Below are 19,675 nucleotides of genomic sequence, written 5' to 3'. Positions count from 1 at the left end.
TTCACTTTCAGTTTCCTATTCACATCGTACGTTAACGTAGTTATTACAAAGCTTGGTAGCAGCTAATGGCGTTCTGTGAGTCACATTTTATACTACCTTTAACATTGTTTGCTTATTTTCTTTACGCTCTGGTTTTGTACCGACTGGGTAGCATCGCGTGTGGGCTGTATGGGGAGCGTTAAGAAAAGTAACGTTAGCTGGTTAAACAAAAACAAAAAAAACTTGTGTATTGTGCTTTTTAGCATGAAGTCGTGGGGGATTTATGTTTTCTAATTCCTGAACCATCTTCAGGATCTTAATGTTCAGCATCACACATTTTGCTCCTATATCCATTTAGTTTATGTGCATATGCATGTTACAACGTAGTGATCAGATTGGCTCGTTGTGAAATAGCCTGCAGTAAGTTACTCGGGTTACTCGAGCATTAACTTATAGCACAGGACTAACGTTACAACAACAGTAAAAATATTACATTACTATTTAAAATGACTGTCTATAGTGCCACGAGAGAATAGTTCACCAAATACCAAGACTCAGGTGGGTGGATGAACTGCTGTTGTTAGGAGTGTCTTATGTTGAGACTTGAGACTTTATTCTCTCGAGCTGATGTCGTAACATTTAGCTGGGAGGGAATCTGAGGTCTTTGTTTGGTCTCACACGGGTTGCTTGACATGTCAAGAGTATCAAAACACTGCGAATTCGTAGTGAGTATATTGTACGCATGATTTGTTAATACGATTGTTTGCATCTCTTCCCATCCCCAGGCCGATCAACTCACAGAGGAGCAAATAGCCGGTAAGCTTCTTTACTTTCTTTGCTTACACACCCCTTCAGTTTCTGCATTGGCTTGAAGCTTTTTGAAATAGCCTGGCGGTTCTTGTTTGTTATAATTTGCCTTTTAAGGTGGTATCTTAGTCAAATCTGTGGGCATGGATGGGTTATCGCCTCCTTGAATGTGCTGACTTTTGAGCGTAACATTTGCTATTTCTATTAAGAAAAAAGTGAGCCTTAACAATAACAGATACTGTACAAATAAGTGTAACTGTAATTTTATTATTGTACATTTTTTGTTCATATATACATACATATTTAAATTGAATTAAAAATACAGTGAAATAAGTGAGCCTAATGCATTTCCTTTAACTTTAGTATTATTTTTCATGTTTATAGTAAAACATTTGAAATGGGCCAATGTTTTGTGTAACAGAGGAACACTGGTTGTGCATCTGTAATGAATGATGTCATATCAAAGGGAGTGTCAAACAGTCTCATCAGCTCTACTCAATGAACAGTGTTGGCACAGAGGGGAGTTTCTGTTACCCTTTAGTGTTCAGACCGCTGGGCAAAAGCATGCACTGCTGAAATACAGTATACTTGCCACTGTAGTTTTGTCCCGACTGTGCCTTAAAGGATCAATTCTCCCCATTTAAACTATTTAGTGACAGTGCTGACTCTTGCTGGACCTTCTTGTAAAATGTTATCTTGTGAAATTAAGTGTAGATCGTACTTGAGGCATCTATACAAAGTGATCTTATTTTGCATGTCTGCATTTAACTACTGGTGCTCGGCGGGTCAGGTTAAACTCAAAGGCCTAACACTAGTACTAGCGGTCAGTGTTTGCAATGGCTCTGGGGTTGTTTGTGTGTCTTCCTCGGCACCCTGTCATGTTAGTCATTTATCTATGAAGGCGTTCATTGTTTCTGGTCTTGGCTATAGACAACTATGCTACTTTTAGCTTTGGGGACTTGTTTTAAATTTTGAGCCTTTTCTGACATGTAGTACATAGCATGTAGGACAAATTGCATATAGGATCTACAAAATGGCTTAAGCTATGTGGAATCATAATGTTCACAAGCAATTAATTATTTAAAAAGCTAGACATGGAGTCAAAGTAACCTGTTCCTTTTGTTTATTGCTTAAATGGAAAAGTGATTGACATGTTTATAAAAATGTGGTTATGGGACTCAAACTGATTTGTCTCCTGTTAATTCTCACAGAGTTCAAAGAGGCGTTCTCGCTATTTGACAAAGATGGAGATGGTACCATCACCACGAAAGAGCTGGGCACTGTCATGCGCTCTCTTGGCCAGAACCCTACAGAGGCGGAGCTGCAGGATATGATCAATGAGGTTGATGCAGATGGTGAGGACACATTTTTGCTGCTACATTAGCCATCAGCATGATGTTAACTCTTGCAAGTAGGGTCCAATTTGCATATGACTTGAAACCATTTCCCTGAAGTATTTTATCACGATTACAAATTATATTCACTTAAATTGCTGTGTTACTTATCTGCCTGTGTCCTTTGCCCTTTAATTAGGTAATGGAACAATAGACTTTCCTGAGTTTCTGACGATGATGGCAAGAAAGATGAAGGACACCGACAGCGAGGAGGAGATCAGAGAAGCTTTTCGGGTCTTTGATAAGGTAAGGCTTCTGAATAATTGTTGCATTCATTTAACCTGCTATTAAGGCTTTGCTGGTAACATTCTTAGACTTAAAGTAATTTGGATGGATCATTGTTCACTGGTCTTTGTCAGGATGGGAACGGATATATCAGTGCTGCTGAGCTGCGCCATGTGATGACAAACTTGGGGGAGAAATTAACAGATGAGGAGGTGGATGAAATGATTAGAGAAGCAGACATTGATGGAGATGGTCAGGTCAATTATGAAGGTAAGAGTTGTAATTCAAATAGTTTGCATCCATTTTTTTGAATTTCACTTGATTTGGAGTTTTGTTTGTTTGCCGGTGACTCTTAAAACTTCCCCTTTTCTCTTTTTTTGCAGAATTTGTACAGATGATGACAGCGAAGTGAAGGCCTTGTACAGAATTTCTTGTATAAAATGATATGCCTTTTCTTGTTTTTAATTTCTGTAAAATGTTTCATTTTAATTTCCCCCCATTCTCTTCTGCTTTCCAAAGGATTTGCATGTATACTATAAGATTTGAGTGCTCATGCCTCCCCCCAACTCCTAACCGTTGTAAACAATCTGTTAGAAGGAGCAGTTATGGGACCAGGTGATGCGTATAGGCACAGATACTGACTGCACACTGGCCCCTTTCCCCTTCTGTTGCTCTGTCTGCCTGCCCACCTGACGAACGGTGACATCAAGGGTCCAGCTGACTGACAGTGTGGCGTCATTTCAACAATTTTGGCATGACTTTTTTCCTTTTTTTTTCTCTCTTTCGATTTTATGTGGAGGCTCAACTCTGCATGGACAATGGACTGAGTATAAATAGAAATGGGCAAAGTCCTCAGCATTGCACTATTGCAACATCGTTGAATTCAATACTAACGGGTTTATCGCCAGGTACTCATACACTCTAATCTTTTTGTATTTGTTCTGTTCTTACTATGCTTTTTAATTAGTCACTTTTTTTTTGTAACTGCTTATGGCACAGCCATGCCTCAGAATCCATTCCAAGTTGTATATTTGTTTTCCAATAAAATTAACAATTTATCCAAAAATTGCTTCCCCTGCCTTTTATTTCAAATGATTGCTTAGTTGGTTGGAATGAAAATGAGAGAATTTGTCAGTATTTTGGTTAAGCATTGGCTAACGAGGTATGTTGCTGTTATTAAACTGCACCTACAATTGTTAGACCACTCTCCAGTAACATGATGTTGGTTTTACCACATACCTCATTGCTGCAAACTTTAGAGTGATATTGTGATTATTTTCAGTGTAAGTAGCTTTTAATTAAACACGTACCCCTTGTTTCACAGACTAGGTTTAAGCTTAGTCCTAGACTAAAATGCATGTTTGAGCTGTTTAAATTGAAAGCAACTGGCAAATATCTTAAAATATATATCGTGTCATTGTTTTGTCTGAAGATGCACACCAGTAATGTATTTTCTAAGGCACGTTTATAAAAGCTATTTAAATGTCCTGATTGAACAAAGGCCTAATCCTGGTTTAATCTAAGCCCTGTCTGTGAAACTGGGCCTTAATGACATGATTAGTTGAGATGTCTTGCAAAATTTCTGAATTGACATGCAACTTTGTCAAAGGAAAAGTGCAATTTCTGTTTACATTGTTAGCTATGTTTGGACATAACCCCTTAGTGGCCATCGCTCTGCCGTTCACAGGATTGAAGTTGAACAGACTTCAAAACACTTATTTTAAAAAAAAAAGTACACTGAGGTTGCTTAATCCACTGTTTGAAACAACATTTTATAATATACTGGTGAACGGCACGGCTATTCAAAAAGCTTAAAATCTAATTCTCATAAAAAATTACTTTTGGTCAGTCCCATAGCATGCAAATTCTGTTCCTGCTCAAAGGGTGCTTATTCTGCTATGCCTTTTCTATCAGACCACTGCAGTCTCCTTAAAAGGGCTTGTTGAAATATTGCCAGAGTTCCCCATGTTGGATACACAACATATTTTGTAGCTGCAAAGCTGAAATACAAACACTGCCTTGAGTGTTTAATTGTTAACCGGCTGTGCACAAATGGTGATGGGACTTTAAAGTGATCACGTGTAGGGAGCGGCTAGTTTGAGGAATGAGCGAAGGCTCATTCACAATGCAAACAAATGCGAAGAGATGGTGATGGAGACCAATGAAGCATAAGCGACTCACTGTATCGAGGGAGATATGTGTGCATCTCATCTCAGAGAACTATTTACCGCGCTGAGCTTTCTGACGTGGGATATTCATGTTCCACCACGTTTCCTAGCAACCGTGAATTCCAGTCTCACGGGTAGCTGCTCTTTCCCTTTTCCGGTAGGCTCTGAAGGATCATCGGGAGTTGAGAAGTGCTCCCATGTTCACGTCATGTAACTATGAAACTGACTGAAGATGGAGATGTGGCGCTCTGTGGAGGTAGAGTAAATAAAAGACAAGGGCAGACTTTGTATTTGTAAGGGCAGCATTTGCAGCCAATGGCGATACATGAGTAGAATTAAATTAAATGGAGAAGAAAAAACAAAAAACAGAAAGCATATTTTTATTTTATTTATAATCTGTCTGTGTTATGGATTAAAATGCACAGCAAAGTCCACTGGACGACCGAGTCATGGGACCTTGTGATATTACTGTGATGCAGGCTAACAATAGCTCTTCCCCTTAATATGATATCAGGTCACCTTTATCACCGTACTATAAAAGATAGCTCAAAAACCTCTCAAGTCCTCACAAGTTCTTATGGTGTTCACTTTAATCCTTTCTTTATTATTAGAAAGAAGAACTGAAAATTAAAAATGATTTTTGGGAAGTGTCAAAGCAGGTTCAAATCTATAAAGTACAGTCATCCTGTTCTGTATGGAAGCTAATCTCTTCCTCAAAAAAAGAAAAGGAAAAAAAAGGTTATTGTAATTGTATTTATCATAATTGTACCTATATATCACAATTGCTAACTCAAATCTCAGTATGTGACTACAGCTCACAGTGAAAACTTTATTGTTTATATTTCTCGTATATCTTGGCTCAAAGTGAAAAAAAAGCTGCACATTTTAAAATTTTAAAAATTCAATTTTATTTTTCATAATTGTGCCTTTTTATTTCTCAATTGCAACTTTACATCTCACAATGTAACTATAGCTCATATTAAAAAACTTTCCAACAATCATATGCATTTTTCTATTTGTCAATACATTTTTGGCTTGATATTGTGACTATACACGTAACAGTTTCAAGTTTATCCCTCGATGTAACATAAGTACAATTAAAACTATCTGACGAATGCCTCAGAGTAAAACAATGAAAAAGGTTGACATTTTTAAAAAAAAAATCATTTTCAATTGCAATTTGATTTCTCATTATTGTGACTTAGTTGCAACTATGTGTCAAAATTTAAGCTTATACTTAAACCTCCCAATTACCTGTTTTATTTTTTAATCGGATGCAAAAAATAAAAAAATCATAATTCTGAGCTTATTAACCGTTGGTAACATTTAGCTTGGGAAAATATTGAATCATCCCATTAACAAAGGGGTCTGGTAAATGAAGTATTCCCTGTCAAATATCCATCTCTGTCTTGTTTTTTGGAGTGCATCAGCTGAAAAGTGCTCTGCTCATCTGGCGCTCATGTTGTTGCCATCCTTATGATTATTGCTATCACTCAGCAAGGACACAATGCCAGCCATTCTCAGAATGTGTCAGCCACCTCACGTACAGCCTCCCGTACCACATTGACACTTAATAAGATCATCTTTCTCCCCGGGTCCTGGCTGTCCACCCTCTCTGTGCGTGGTTTGGCAATCGCTGTGGCCATTATCACATGTTGCTGATGGATATATGTGTGTGTGTGTGTGTGTGTGTGTGTGTGTGTGTGTGTGTGTGTGTGTGTGTGTGTGAGCGCAAGCACACAGCTGCTCCTGTTGTTGTGCCATGATAAATGGGAAAGGGGTGTTTAATGGGCCCCTGTGCACTTTTGTGGTTATTTTTCAATCCTGGGTTCAGGGATGGCTCAGGGCTTTGCACTCCCAGGGCCCAGTTTGTACCAAAAAAACAAGCCAAAAACAGAAATCACTGGAGGACGCCAATGAGAACAAACAGTTATTTCATACAAACGCTACGGTGGTCAGATCGCAAGTCGTTTCCTCTGAGACAAAGTTAAAGCTTTAATTTAAAGGAACAAGATAGGCCCTTTCTAGAAGCCCAAGATTTGATTAGCCTCCTTGTATGGCAGCCAAATCTAACTCTCCGATTCTCAGCCAGGTTGGCAACTGGTCAATAAAAAAGGTTATTTTAATGAGGTTAGCACTTGGCAGCCTCAACAGGTCTCCATATAGTCAGGGTTTGGATGTGCCAAAATTAACACCTCTTCCTGAGTCTCTTTACCCCTCTTGCCTCTCTGAAGGATTGAGTGACTACTGCCTTGGGAGTCAGATGACATGTAATGCTGGTGTAACCAGATTACTAGGCGTGATTTAACCAGAGCTGGGTGGTAACTGATTATATGGATTACATAATCATATTCCAAAAATGAATTCAATTCAATTCACATGTATTTGTATAGCGCTTTTCACAATACACATAATTTCAAAGCAGCTTTACAGAAAATGCACGAGTCTATATTACAATTTAGAGTTATCTGTTATCAGAGGTAACTGTCTAAGTTATGGATTTCAGAAATGTACATTATGCAAAATCCCAGTTAGCGAAAAATGTATTTATTTAAACAATGTAATAATTTAATGCAGAAACAATGAGCTCATTGAAGTAATGAATACTTGTTAATATACTTGTTATTTATATGCTCATAACCATAGAGTTACTCTTTTATTGATTAGGCCTACATGATTACGTGTTAATCACACATGTTTGAAAAGTTATACATACATTTTTGTTTTTGGAATTGCACACAGACCAGCCATAATCGGCTATAATCGGTTAATGGTCACATGGTCACATTTTTAATGTTTATTTTTGTGTTGAAGTGTTTTTTTTTTTTTTTAAACCATGGGTAATGTACGCTTTATGTGTCACCATGTTGTTGATGATAAAAAATGAAAAATATTTTCTATATCTTTGTATTTTTAAATCAATAGATTATTATTTATTATTATATATTGTTGTATATCAAGAGTATCCTATACAAATCAATGTGATAAACAAGTTAGGTCAAACGTATTCAAAAAGTAGTCCGATTATATTACCTACAATGTGTAACATGATTGATTACATTATAGGATACTAATTACAATTTTCGTCATATAATTTGAGATCAGTAACGGACTACAGTAATCTACCCAGCACTTGATTTAACCACACAAACACCTGAACGCTCATCGTCATTCGTTTGCTAATGTGACAGATGTTAATATTCATGAGTAAATATTCACAATGTGAATGAATGTATTTCACTAATGATCCTTCATGTCGATTTTTATTTATTTACTTTATACTAAATTGTCTAAGGAAACGCTATATTTTTGTTTTGAACATCATTACTGTCAATTTGGAAAAGGAGTTTTATGATGTATTTGTACTGACATCGTGATGTCATTACCTTCAGCTCACGCTGGAAAAAGATGTAAAAAAATAATTATTTTCTAATTCATGATTGATTTAAAATGAGCTGCAAGAGATTATATTGTATGCATAGATAAATGGTTGTGACAATTCATTTTGCACTTAATGTTTGTGACATGTTTTCATCCATTGTATTTTTGATATGTTGTTATCATTGTGATGTTTGTTAAGACTGCTTTGAGGACGCTGAGGAGAGGTGATAAAATCACGGAGAAAACATTTCTCACTGCTGTATTCTCTCTTTAATCCATCCAGTACCTTCTACATGCTCCATGATTATAAACCCTCCGCCAGCGGCAGTTCCACTGTCCTGTGTCTTCTCTCAATTAAACAACACAACATAAATCGTAACAGTGGTCAAAATTGGCCTGGTTACACTTAAATCCAATGGACTAAAAATCGAAAGCGATCTGTTTCCAACATAAATTGATCTCTGGAAACCCACCGGATAAGACTGAGTCATGGGAGGCCTGATGCGGACACAATTGGGTCATAAAACAAATCTGTTTTCATTAATGATGGCTCATTTCTCTGTCTAGAAAGGCACGCTGTAGATACAAGAAACATGCGCTATTTCTGCCCACCTTCAAAGGCCAGGGAGGGGGTGGTGAGAGATAGAGAGAGTGAGAGAGATCGGGGGTGGGAGGTGGAAGTTGCTGAAAATAGTGGAAAGCAATTAGAATATCACCAAGTTCAACCCTGGGGGGAAAAACTGGTGAGATTTTTTGAAGCAAAAGAGCAGTGTTTTCAGACGGGCAAAAAAAAAACAGAAGAGAAGCAAAGAAAGGATAGGGAGTTAAATGGAGGAGGGGAATCGTAATGTTAGCGTAATAGTAACTCACAGGGATCTGACGCTGGGAGGAGTGGTTCATTTCTGGCACAATGCCACATAGAACTCTTTTCAGGAAAAAAAAAGATGTCGGAGGCTGGGATTATGTCAAGAGCCACTCAAAATAATTCTAAAGGTGAAGCCAAGCGTGCTGGAAACAGAGTATGGAGGTCATATAACTCAAATAGAAGAGGAAAAGGACAGTTTAAGTGCTAGCCTGGTTTTGTTGGGTTGCAGTTTGTCTTTGTAATCACTTTTTCCAAGGGCTAGGATGACATTACTGTGCTACTTTTCTCTAATACTCGTGTGTTTTTGCCTGCTGAGGAGAGTGAATTAAAATGTCACCTGAATTCTTGCTTGTGCTGTTGACCCAGACCAAATTTAAAGTGTGCAAGGTGCCCTGACCAAATTTTCTCTTAACTGCTGTACTTTTTTTTTCAAGTAGGCAAGATATTTGCCATTCAAACTAATCCCTGGTGAAAAGATTTATTTCCATGTTTTAAAGAGGCTATTTACCTTAAAGGGATGGTTCACCAAAGTGTGAAAGTTCTCTTATCATTTACACAGCCTCATTTCAAACCTGTTTGACTTTCATTTTCCTGCAAAACACAAAAAGGAAAAAACAGGGTGGTTTACATCAGTGGTTCTTAACCAGGGGGCCTCAGCAAACTTCCAGGGGGCCCAATAAATATTATAATTATTTAAATGTAGTTAACTTAATGTTAAACCGTGTCTACACCAGACATGAGTGACAAAAGCAATTAGAACCCATTATCAGTGATGCTGTCTACACTGGATGTGGCTCCAAGCGCTCGAGCTACATCAGACATGAAGCACAAATTGATTTTTTGGTTACTTAGTCGTGTCCATTAAACGCTCTCTCTCTCTCTCTCTCTCTCTCTCTCTCTCTCTCTCTCTCTCTCTATATATATATATATATATATATATATATATGTAACCTGGCCAATACGTTCAATATATTTTGATTCAACTAATACTGACTACGCCACCTCGGGAGTTTCACCCAAGGAAGTAAAGAAAGGAACTCAGGTTCGGTGGTGCAGTGAAAAGACAGTCTTCATACAATGAACAAATTAGTGAGTTTATTTGGTTAAGAAATCCATTCGACTGGCATCGTTAAGCCCAATATAAATAATGGCATGTTTATTTAAACAGTAAAATTAGCATAATGTTAAAAACAAGGCATTCCTCCTGACACACTGGATCCAAGCACAGAATCACATCAAATTCACAAAAAAGAAAAGAAATATACGGTATACCACAAATATACCACAAAAGCAAACAAAGAAAATAATTAATTACCAAAAATAACAACCATTACAAGGCGTACAATCCTGGTCGGAGTGGAGACGACTAGGCACCCCGAACTTGTAAAACCACTCTGTCACGAGAACCTGGGCCACAGTCGAGGCCCTCTGGTCCCGGGTAGGTATGGCCACTGTAAACTTACTAAAAATGTCTGTCATTGCAAGCACATTTTCTAGGCTGTTATGTGAGGGCTCCAATACGGTAAAGTCCATGGCCAAAATCTCATTAGGCCGTGAAGCCAAAAGATGTCTCATGAAGCTAGGGGTAGGCAGCGGGCGGGATTCGTATGTTTCGCCACTTGACACCTCTCGCACTCTTGGCACCAGCGCTTTACTTCCGCTGCCATTCCCGGCCAAAAGCAGCGTTGACGGACCAGCTCCATTGTCCATTCCACCCCCTGATGCCCATGATCATGGTGTAACTGGGTAAGTACATCTTGCTTCAACACTGCTGGTAGAACTACTTGATACACCTCCTCAACCCCATTAGGTCGAAGAGTGCGACGGTGTAATACCCCATCAATCTCCACCAGACGATCCCAGTGCCGTAATAACGCCAATGCCTGGGAGGATAGTGCTTGACGCATCATTAAACCAGGGTCCATCTTCTATTTCCGAAGGGTCCAAATCGCTTGAATAACCGGGTCTGACCACTGGAGAGAACATATATCAGAGGCAGAGTGATGGGGTAAAGCGAAGATGGCCGTTTGGGTTACCTGAGATGATGGTACCACTCCGGTCTGTTGGAGCAGTTCCGGAACAGAGGTGGTGATATTCTCTGGTGAATACTGTCGGGATAACGCATCCGCGTTCCTATTTGCTCTGCCCGACCGGTATCGAATTTCGTAGTCGAAACAGGCCAATTGGGCCACCCATCGCTGCTCCGTTGCCCCCAACTTGGCCGAGGCAAGATGACTCAAGGGGTTATTATCGGTGTAGATAATACAATTTTGCCCCAAGAGATACTCGCGGAACTTCTCGGTAACTGCCCATTTCAGGGCCAAAAACTCTAATTTCATTGAACTGTAATTAAGCTTGTTACGTTCAGGGGGACGAAGACCACGACTTGCGTAGGCTATTGGCCGGAATTTACCGTCCTGTTCTTGTGACAAAACTGCTCCCAAGCCACTATGGCTAGCGTCTACTTCCAGGATGAAGGGTAGTGTGAAATTGGCATAAGCCAATACTGGGGTGGAGGTAAGTTTAGCTTTCAATCCCTCAAAGCTCTGCTCACAGGCCTCGGTCCAGGCCCCTGCCAGTCCCTGTCCGGTCCCTTTCCGAGCCCTTGTACCAGCCAACTCTGCCACTAACTTATGAAGGGGTGCAGCTATCTTTGCAAAGCCCTCCACGAAGCGCCGATAATAGCTGGTGAAGCCAAGGAACGAACGCAGCTCCGACACTTGGCTTGGAGTATCACAGTCGCCACTGTGCCACCGCCTCGATTTTCCCTGGGTCCGTAGAGGCGCCAGCGCTGGAGATCACATGTCCCAAATAGCCAACCTCCTGGTTAAGGAAAGTGCACTTCTCCAGCTTGGCTTTAAGTCCTTCCTGTCCCAGTCGGCTTAACGCCCCCTCTAATCGTTCCAGGTGCTGTGGAATGGAGGAAGAGAAAACCACAACGTCATCGAGATAAAGTAAGAGAGATTGACAATGCTGTTCTCCAAACAAGCGTTGCATGAGGCGCTGGAAAGTACTTGGGGCGTTGCAGAGGCCGAAAGGCATACGGTTAAACTCGAATAATCCAAAAGGAGTACAGAAGGCTGTTTTGGCTTTATCCTTCTCTGTCACCGGAACTTGATTGTAACCGCTGACTAAGTCAAGTGTAGAGAACCAATGGGCCCCAGAAAGGGCATCCAACAATTCTTCAATGCGTGGTAACGGAAAAGCATCTTTACGAGTTTTTTTATCTAATTGACGGTAGTCCACGCAGAGGCCAAGGCTACCATCCTTTTTCCGCACCAACACAATGGGGGACGCATAGGGACTGCAGCTCTCCCGAATAACCTGCGTCTCCAGCAGTTGATTGATATGGGCTTTAACGACCTCATACTCAGAGGGTGGCAACCGCCTATAGCGTTGCCGAACTGGAACGTCGTCTAACAGGGGGATTTCATGGGATATAAGACGAGTGCAGCCCAAATCTCCATCATGAGCTGAAAACACTGTCTGGTGCTCAACCAACAAAGCCCTTACCTGTTGGGCCTCCTCTCTGCTAAGATTAGATAAATCAAGGGCATCTATTTGGCTACGAACTGGGCTGGGAGATGAACCCGCAACTTCAATAGCCCTCAACTCAGCTACGCCCTCAGGCAAACTGACCACATCCACCCCGCGCAAATAACTTAATTGGGTGCGAGCGTAGAGAAGAACATCAGTACTACCAACATTTACCATAGGAACATAAACTGTACCCCCGAACACCCGCACTAAAGAGGGAGATGCCAACAAGCCACCCGGCAGGCCAGAGTCGAGAGGCTCAAATAAAGCAGTACTACCAGACAAGTGATCGCACAGGTCGCCCTGACAAACTTGGTCACACCCCCTGGAATACGCTGAACCCTACCCTGACTTAGTTTAACAACATTCTTCACCTCAGGGAGGGGTTCCACACATGCCTGATAACACTGTTGTAAGACATGGAACACCTGAACAGGTGCCTGAGACACGGTTGGTAACTCAAACAAAGCAGGTCCATGTTGAAAAAACAAAAGTTCATAGCATTTGCTAATGATGTTCATCCCAAGGACCCCCGGGACCCTAACCCCCCCGGGAGGATCTTTTACTACAAGAATGCCGCAACCAGGTATGACCCTACCACGCAAGAAAACATCCAATTCTAGATAACCCAAATAAGGAATGGCCAAACCATTAGCAGCCTTAAGCTGAAGCCACCGGCAAGCCTGTAAACTCCCTGTCTTAAAGTGTTGCAAAAAGAAACTCTCAGTGACAGTAGACACCATGGAGCCGGTGTCCAATAAACAGGACACCTTCATCCCACCCATAAGAATGTCTATATGGGGGCAGGAGGACATTAAATTTGCTGTGCTACTTACAACACAAGAGCCTATAAGGGCCCCACCCGAGCTGTGGCTCAATGGTTCGGTGGGCATTAGTTTTCCGACCCCTGTTGGGAGGCTAGAGGTCTAGTACTAGATGTGGAGGGTAACGCTACAGAGTGAGACAGGGGACGAAAGGGAACCCTTGCACCGTCACACTCCCTTGCAAACTGTCCCCGACGCTGACATCTCCTACAAATTACAGGGCCATCACGGGGCGGTCTCACATACCTCTGGTTAGTCTGAAGCAAAGCGATACTTTGGGTTAACTGATTAAGCTGGTCTTGCTGTTGCTTCAGAATTGCTCTAAGATCCCCCAGTTCTGAGCCTAATGAACCATTACCCAACATGGTAGAGGAACCCCCCTGAACCCCATACTGAAGGCCATAGACCGATGGAACAGAGTGACTACGACCTCGAGCCCCCCCGGGCCTGCCCTCCCGCTCCCACCTAATGGCCTCTCCTCTGACATCCAACAGGGTGCTTGTCGGCTGACTACGCACTAGTTGTTTCAACTCTCTGCGGAGAGAACAATCAGAAACATGCTCAATAAATTGGTCACGTAATAGCACCTCGAAATTCAACGTGCCCGCTGGTGCAACACGTTTTACCATATCCAAAAGGCGCATCAGAGCCAAATAAACTCATGAAGACTCTCCCCCTCTTGCTGTTTCCTGGGAAAGAAAGCCTCTTGCAATGCAACATGTGATTGACAACAGCCATACAGTTCTTGCAAGATCTTAATAATGATTTCTGGGTTTCCCCGCTCTGCATCTGAACGATATTTAATTTCATCCCTGGCCTCACCTTCCAAGTGATCAATCAAAAAGAAAGCTTGATCAACAGGAGCCAAATGACGGGCTCGCATACATGCGCGTGCCTCCTCGACCCACTCATCAATATTCATACCAGAGTTACCTCGAAACATAGGGCACTTTCTATCCCGTGGGATAAGAACGAGTCTCTCAGCAACAGTTCTAATTCCTTCGGCAGCCATGCTTGTAGATGGCCTTGCTGCAGTATTGTCACAGATGGCCGGGATAGAATCAATTGAAACGGTTTGCGCCGGCTCCTGGCGCAGACGTTCATTTTCGGCTCTCAGTTGTAACACAATGTCTCTAAGCTGTATCAGTTCATCCTCCATGACTGTAAATGAATAAAGACAAAAAAGAGAGAAAAAAACAAAAAACAAACAAAAAACTACACAGGAAACCAAGGGAAGACGTTCGTTCAAAAGGGACCTCAATTAGTCCGGGGCTTGGGCATCACCTCAGAGTCAGAGTCGGCTGCTGTTTTTCCATAGAAAAAAAAAACAAAAAAGAACTTTCCCTCAATCATACATACCACACAAGAATTACACGCACATCGCGTTATCAGGATACATTCGCGGGTGTTCTGATGAAACACACAATAATCCCCATTAGACTCGACTAACACCGTAGAAAGCACGCCACAACATATTGCGATAGCCAACGTACCTTAAGCTTTCAGTTGAGCGCTTTATGCCACTCCGAGGGCACGCCGTCGAAACAGCTACAACAGTCACTTAAGAAATAAAATACACACTCTAAGCATTTAAAAACCACACGAGCCGCGCACAACTTCCGTCACCCTACTTGACTATAGTGATCCTGAGAACCGGACGAGGGGTGGGTATGACGCAGCCTACGTTCTAGGGCTTCCCGTCTACGCGCTTAAATACACCGCCCCCATTTACCTCATCCAACCCATCCCATATAAGGGTCGTGACACAAACAGGAGACGGGAAATCCCCTCCTACTACATATATATATCATTTTTTTCAATGAATCAGTCAGTCTGATTCACAAAACTTGTTTGAATGATCCATTCACAAATTAGACTGATCTGATGCTGGAGTTAAACTCACTCACTCTAGCAGAAGTGGGTAAAGGAAGATTACCTCGGATAACAATAGAAAATTATATAGTGCAGTCATTTTGACCACTTTTATTATTTAAAGCTTACATTGGAAAAAGAGTGATCAACTGAGCTTTTAAAATTTCTCCTTTTGAGTATGTACAGATTTGGAACAAAATGAAAGTGAGTTAATGATGAAGTGCACAACCTCATGTATGTTTCTCAGCAATGCCAAGATTGTGAGTACATGTCTATACAAATGCTTATATTCTAATCTGGGTCCTTTGCCATTAGCACAAGGGTTATAAATTCATATCCACTTACTCAGTGACTTACAATGATTGCTTGTAATTCTGTCATATTGCCATTGTGCCTTTGAGCAAGGCACTTATCGGCAGTTTGACCTAGGGGGACAGTTCCTGTGGTTTGGATAAAAAGGCTTCGGCTGAATGACAAGTAACCCTAATATCATCCATGGAGTGTTTCCCATTATTACCAGAGCAACATCACACTGTATTAGCCCATCTTTCTTCTGATGAGAAAGAGAAGACCAGTAAAGTAGTCATTGGGATGTCTCTAAACAGCTCAGACATAATGGCCTACATAAATTTGGATCAAAGCAATATCACTTTTATTAGCAGCAATATATCCTCCTGCATTCCTAAATGCAAAATGTGAGCCACGAGAACAATCTGTGTTGCGCTTTACGATGTTTGCTTATTTGTCATGTGCTTTCACCTCATCCCTAGATGCCAGTGCCAAGACCGGCATTAAAACCATTCAGTCTCTCTGACACGGCCCTTTGACCTTCTGGCACAGGTGAAAGTCTGGCATCTGCACAAAAGGCAATTTAGTTTACAAGAAGACACATGGTGTAAGTGGTCAAACGAAGATATTTATGACCCAGCTGATTGTAATCGGATATGAATAACCTTCATTATTGTACGACAATAGATGTTAGTGATCTTTAGTCAGTGATCTACAAAGGTTTGAAATTGAGTTTGAACGTTTCTTGCCAGGGATGTGGTCAGTCTAATGTGATCATGTACACTGTAATCCATTTAAGGCATTTTATGGATGCTCAGCAGGGAGACGGATCAGTCTCCTGTCTCGGATGGCCTTGACTTCTCTAATTGATCCACTACAGCAGTGAGATGCACCGATCGATGAGCGAATCATGGTATTGTACTCCTGCAATTATACCCAAATGATAATCATGTAAAGATAATTCAGTTTCATATTTAGTTCCAGCTAGAATTCTTTGTATACAATAATGGGAGCGTGAAATAAAGTGAATTCTTAATTACTTGAGTTGGGAATCTTTCGTCTGTGCTATCACAAAGGATAATTAAACAGAACTATTTTCAGCCTGATACACTGAGATATCACAGATATCATTCAAAACTTTTGGGTAATACATATCATTCAAATGGTCGGTATAATTTTTGAAGATGTTTTTGAACGCAAGTCTCTATGCTCACCAAGGCTGCATTTATTTGTCTATGATCAAAAATAAAGTAAAAACAGTAATATTGTGAAATATTGATACAATTTAAAGAACTGCTTTCTGTTTTATTATATTTCTAAAATGTAGAATTTACATTTGATGGCAAATCTTAACTTCCAGCAGTCTTCAGTGTCACATGATCCTTCAGAAATCATTGTAATATAGGCTACTGATTTGGTTCTCAATAAAATGTTCTTATTATTATTAGTAAACATTTTCTTATTATTAGTTATTAAACAGTTGTGCTGCTTAATATTTTCATTGAAACTGTTATATTTTTTTCAGGATACTTTGATGAACAGAAAGTTCAAAAGAAAAGCAGTTTTTCAGAAATAGAAATGTTTTGTAACATTATAAATGTCTTTACTGTCACTTCCTGTCAATTTAATGCACCCTTGCTGAATAAAAGTATTAATTACGTTAAAAAAAATTCTCACCGACCTGAAACTTTTGAATGACAGTGAGTGACGGACAATTTATTACCATTCAGCTGGGCATAACGGTTTATAGATTTATTTAACAATGTCAGATTTATAATAAAGGCATGAAGTTCATTTGATAATAGCTTGTGCTCAAATATAATCCCTGCAGATCTCTGTTTGCGATCTCACAGGCAGACTGCCATAACTCAGTGTAAATGATCAAAACAGCTCTGTAAGGGATTTGGCTATAGCTCTTGAAAGAGAGTGTTGTTCTAAACAATGGCTTTCTGTACTACCAGGTCATCTTTGGAACGAACCCTAATGACAAAATCCAAGGAATCAGCAGTCTTCTCTGTGCCGTTGTCCATGCACTGGGTAATCTTCTGATCCAGTGACCTTGCATGATATGTGTCCAGTCTCTAACATACGCTTCATTCTACGATTAAAATGCCCACACCCGTTCCAAGTTACAGAGACAGGTGATATTTATCTGCATACAGCTGCATGCACTTGCATGCTAATGAAAATGAGATCCCATGACCTCAGATCAACCTGTCCAAAGGAAATGAATTAATGATTTAGACAAAAGGCAAACAAAATGAATAATGACACCCCTTAGAATATATATTTCCACCAAACATAAATCTTGAGTAAAAAGAAAAGATATCAAAGATCAGTGAAGGGTTTTTTTTTTTGGTTTGGGGGGCATTCACAATATAATATACACAACTCAATATAATATAATATAATATAATATAATATAATATAATATAATATAATATAATATAATATAATAATTGGGGGGGAAATTTGAAATAATGAACAATTATATAATTACAGTGATATGAAACCGCATAGACCTAACCAGAGCTATCAGAGAAGGTCACATTTGAATTATCCATGGCCTGGAACCCCACCTGTGCTTTTTTCCAGTGGCTCCCCAGATGAGATGGGCCTGACAGGGCCTCAGTAATACAGTCGGACCCAGGTGCCCCCGTATCCATTTTCTCTATACAACACGGGCTCCCCTGGATGGACCGCACTGCTCTATTGAATGACTCTTGAAACTTTGATGAGCCTGAATGGGCCAGTTCTCCACAGACAAAGAAGGAGTGTTGTTTCCCCAACAGTGCTACTATAGGAAGACACTGGGTCAGCCACGGGACGTGGATAAAAACTGTTATTTGAAGCCAATCCAGTGCTCATGCATCCATGAAAACAGAGGATAATAGGAAACGACTGGCTTATGCCAAAATGCAAACAGATTGATTAGGCTTGTAAACAGGGGTACACATGTGAACAATAGGATAAGAGCATATTTCTGTTTGCATTTTTCTATATTAGCAGCTGAACTGTAGAATCATTTAAATTAGCAAATAAAAAATGAAACATTAGCTGATAAAACCAATGGTATTTATTATTGAATAAAGATTTTTAAAAGGTAAAGGTACGTCTTTCACCAGTATGGAATTATTTTATGAATGTTTATGAATCTATGTGACATGAATATGCATGGCAGGGCGTAGTAACACAAGCCTGTTCAAAACATTCAACCCAGACAGAAATTCCTGGCAGAAGACCAATAACATCTTTACAACAAAGCATTTGAAGTGGAGACGCACTCCTGAGAAACAGATACGCACAGCTTCGAAAAACACATTTCAGTCACATGCCATTAATATATGAAATAACAATTCATAATAGAATATACAATACATAATAGAAATAACAATGATGGTAGAGCTCTGTAGTTTGTTAATAAGTTATAATCCTCTCATAATAATGTAGTCAAGCTTTTGAAAAGCTTCAAGCAACAAACACACAAGCAGTATCAGGATCTGTAAATACTGAATTAATCCATGTACAGTAATATTGCATAAAAAAGCAGATATTATGTTCATCCATTATCATACATTCTATTTGTATGTGCCATGTTGAGACTTTGGATGGTAACCGTAAACTGCCTAAGGGCCTGCTCATGGCAAGAAACAATAAGTATAAATATAACTATGACAATAGGAATCCATGCAAACATGAATTTCATGTGAGAGCTAGTTTTCCCAACACAGATTTTGCACCTGGTTCAAGTTGGTCATGTGGATTCACAGAAGCTGCTTGGTTTAAAAGTAACACACGATTGACAATAGACAATTAGCTTTTTTTTTCCCTCAACATTTTTATCAAAATTTAGACCAGACCTGAGGGACCTGAGCACACCAAGGGTGATAACTATAACTCCAAAGTTTTATTAATCATTCTAAATCTGTGAGAATGAGGAAGTTTATTTTTTTCCCTGATGTTGATTGATAAAAACATTGACACCCAATCAGAATCCATATTGCTTTTAAGAGCTCAAGCATTTAAAGTGGTAGACAACATAACTGCAGCATGCGCTTATATTAAACAGAATGTTATCATCCATTGGTGTGGATGCTATTAGAGAAATTACTATATTTCGCATGTGACAATTTACTGAACAATGGCTAATATATGTATATAATGTTTATTCTAATTCATTATTTTTGGACCATTTGTATCTTTTATTTATCATATTGCTGTTGCCACCCTTTTTACAAGAGTAATAAGCCACTGAAGGCTGAGTATTGCAGTGATTAAACTGCAGTTAAGGGGGTTTTCGGCATTCCACTTTACTCATGTGCCATTAAAAAAAAA

The 19,675-nt window shown here is 40.0% G+C and overlaps 1 protein-coding gene across 3 annotated transcripts in view; it reads left to right on the top strand.

The window, feature by feature from the left end:
* Positions 1-3,471, top strand: part of calm2b (calmodulin 2b, (phosphorylase kinase, delta)) — a 376,281-nt gene extending 372,810 nt beyond the window's left edge. For 2 of the 3 annotated variants that reach the window (XM_077200891.1, XM_077200892.1), the window contains exons 2-6: positions 765-795; positions 1,998-2,141; positions 2,320-2,426; positions 2,540-2,675; positions 2,789-3,471. In XM_077200891.1, the coding sequence (XP_077057006.1) occupies positions 765-795; positions 1,998-2,141; positions 2,320-2,426; positions 2,540-2,675; positions 2,789-2,817 (447 nt within the window). In that variant the 3' untranslated portion in view covers positions 2,818-3,471. Of the gene's footprint in view, positions 1-763; positions 796-1,997; positions 2,142-2,319; positions 2,427-2,539; positions 2,676-2,788 lie in introns of all 3 variants that reach the window. The other variant, XM_077200893.1, reaches the window with a different exon arrangement.
* Positions 3,472-19,675: the final 16,204 nt, after the last annotated feature.

The sequence above is a fragment of the Siphateles boraxobius genome, unplaced genomic scaffold (genome assembly GCF_051911475.1).
Source record: "Siphateles boraxobius isolate OS27281-9 unplaced genomic scaffold, OSU_SipBor_1 46, whole genome shotgun sequence".
In the NCBI taxonomy this organism is placed as follows: domain Eukaryota; kingdom Metazoa; phylum Chordata; class Actinopteri; order Cypriniformes; family Leuciscidae; genus Siphateles; species Siphateles boraxobius.
This window is presented reverse-complemented; position numbering and strand designations above follow the sequence as displayed.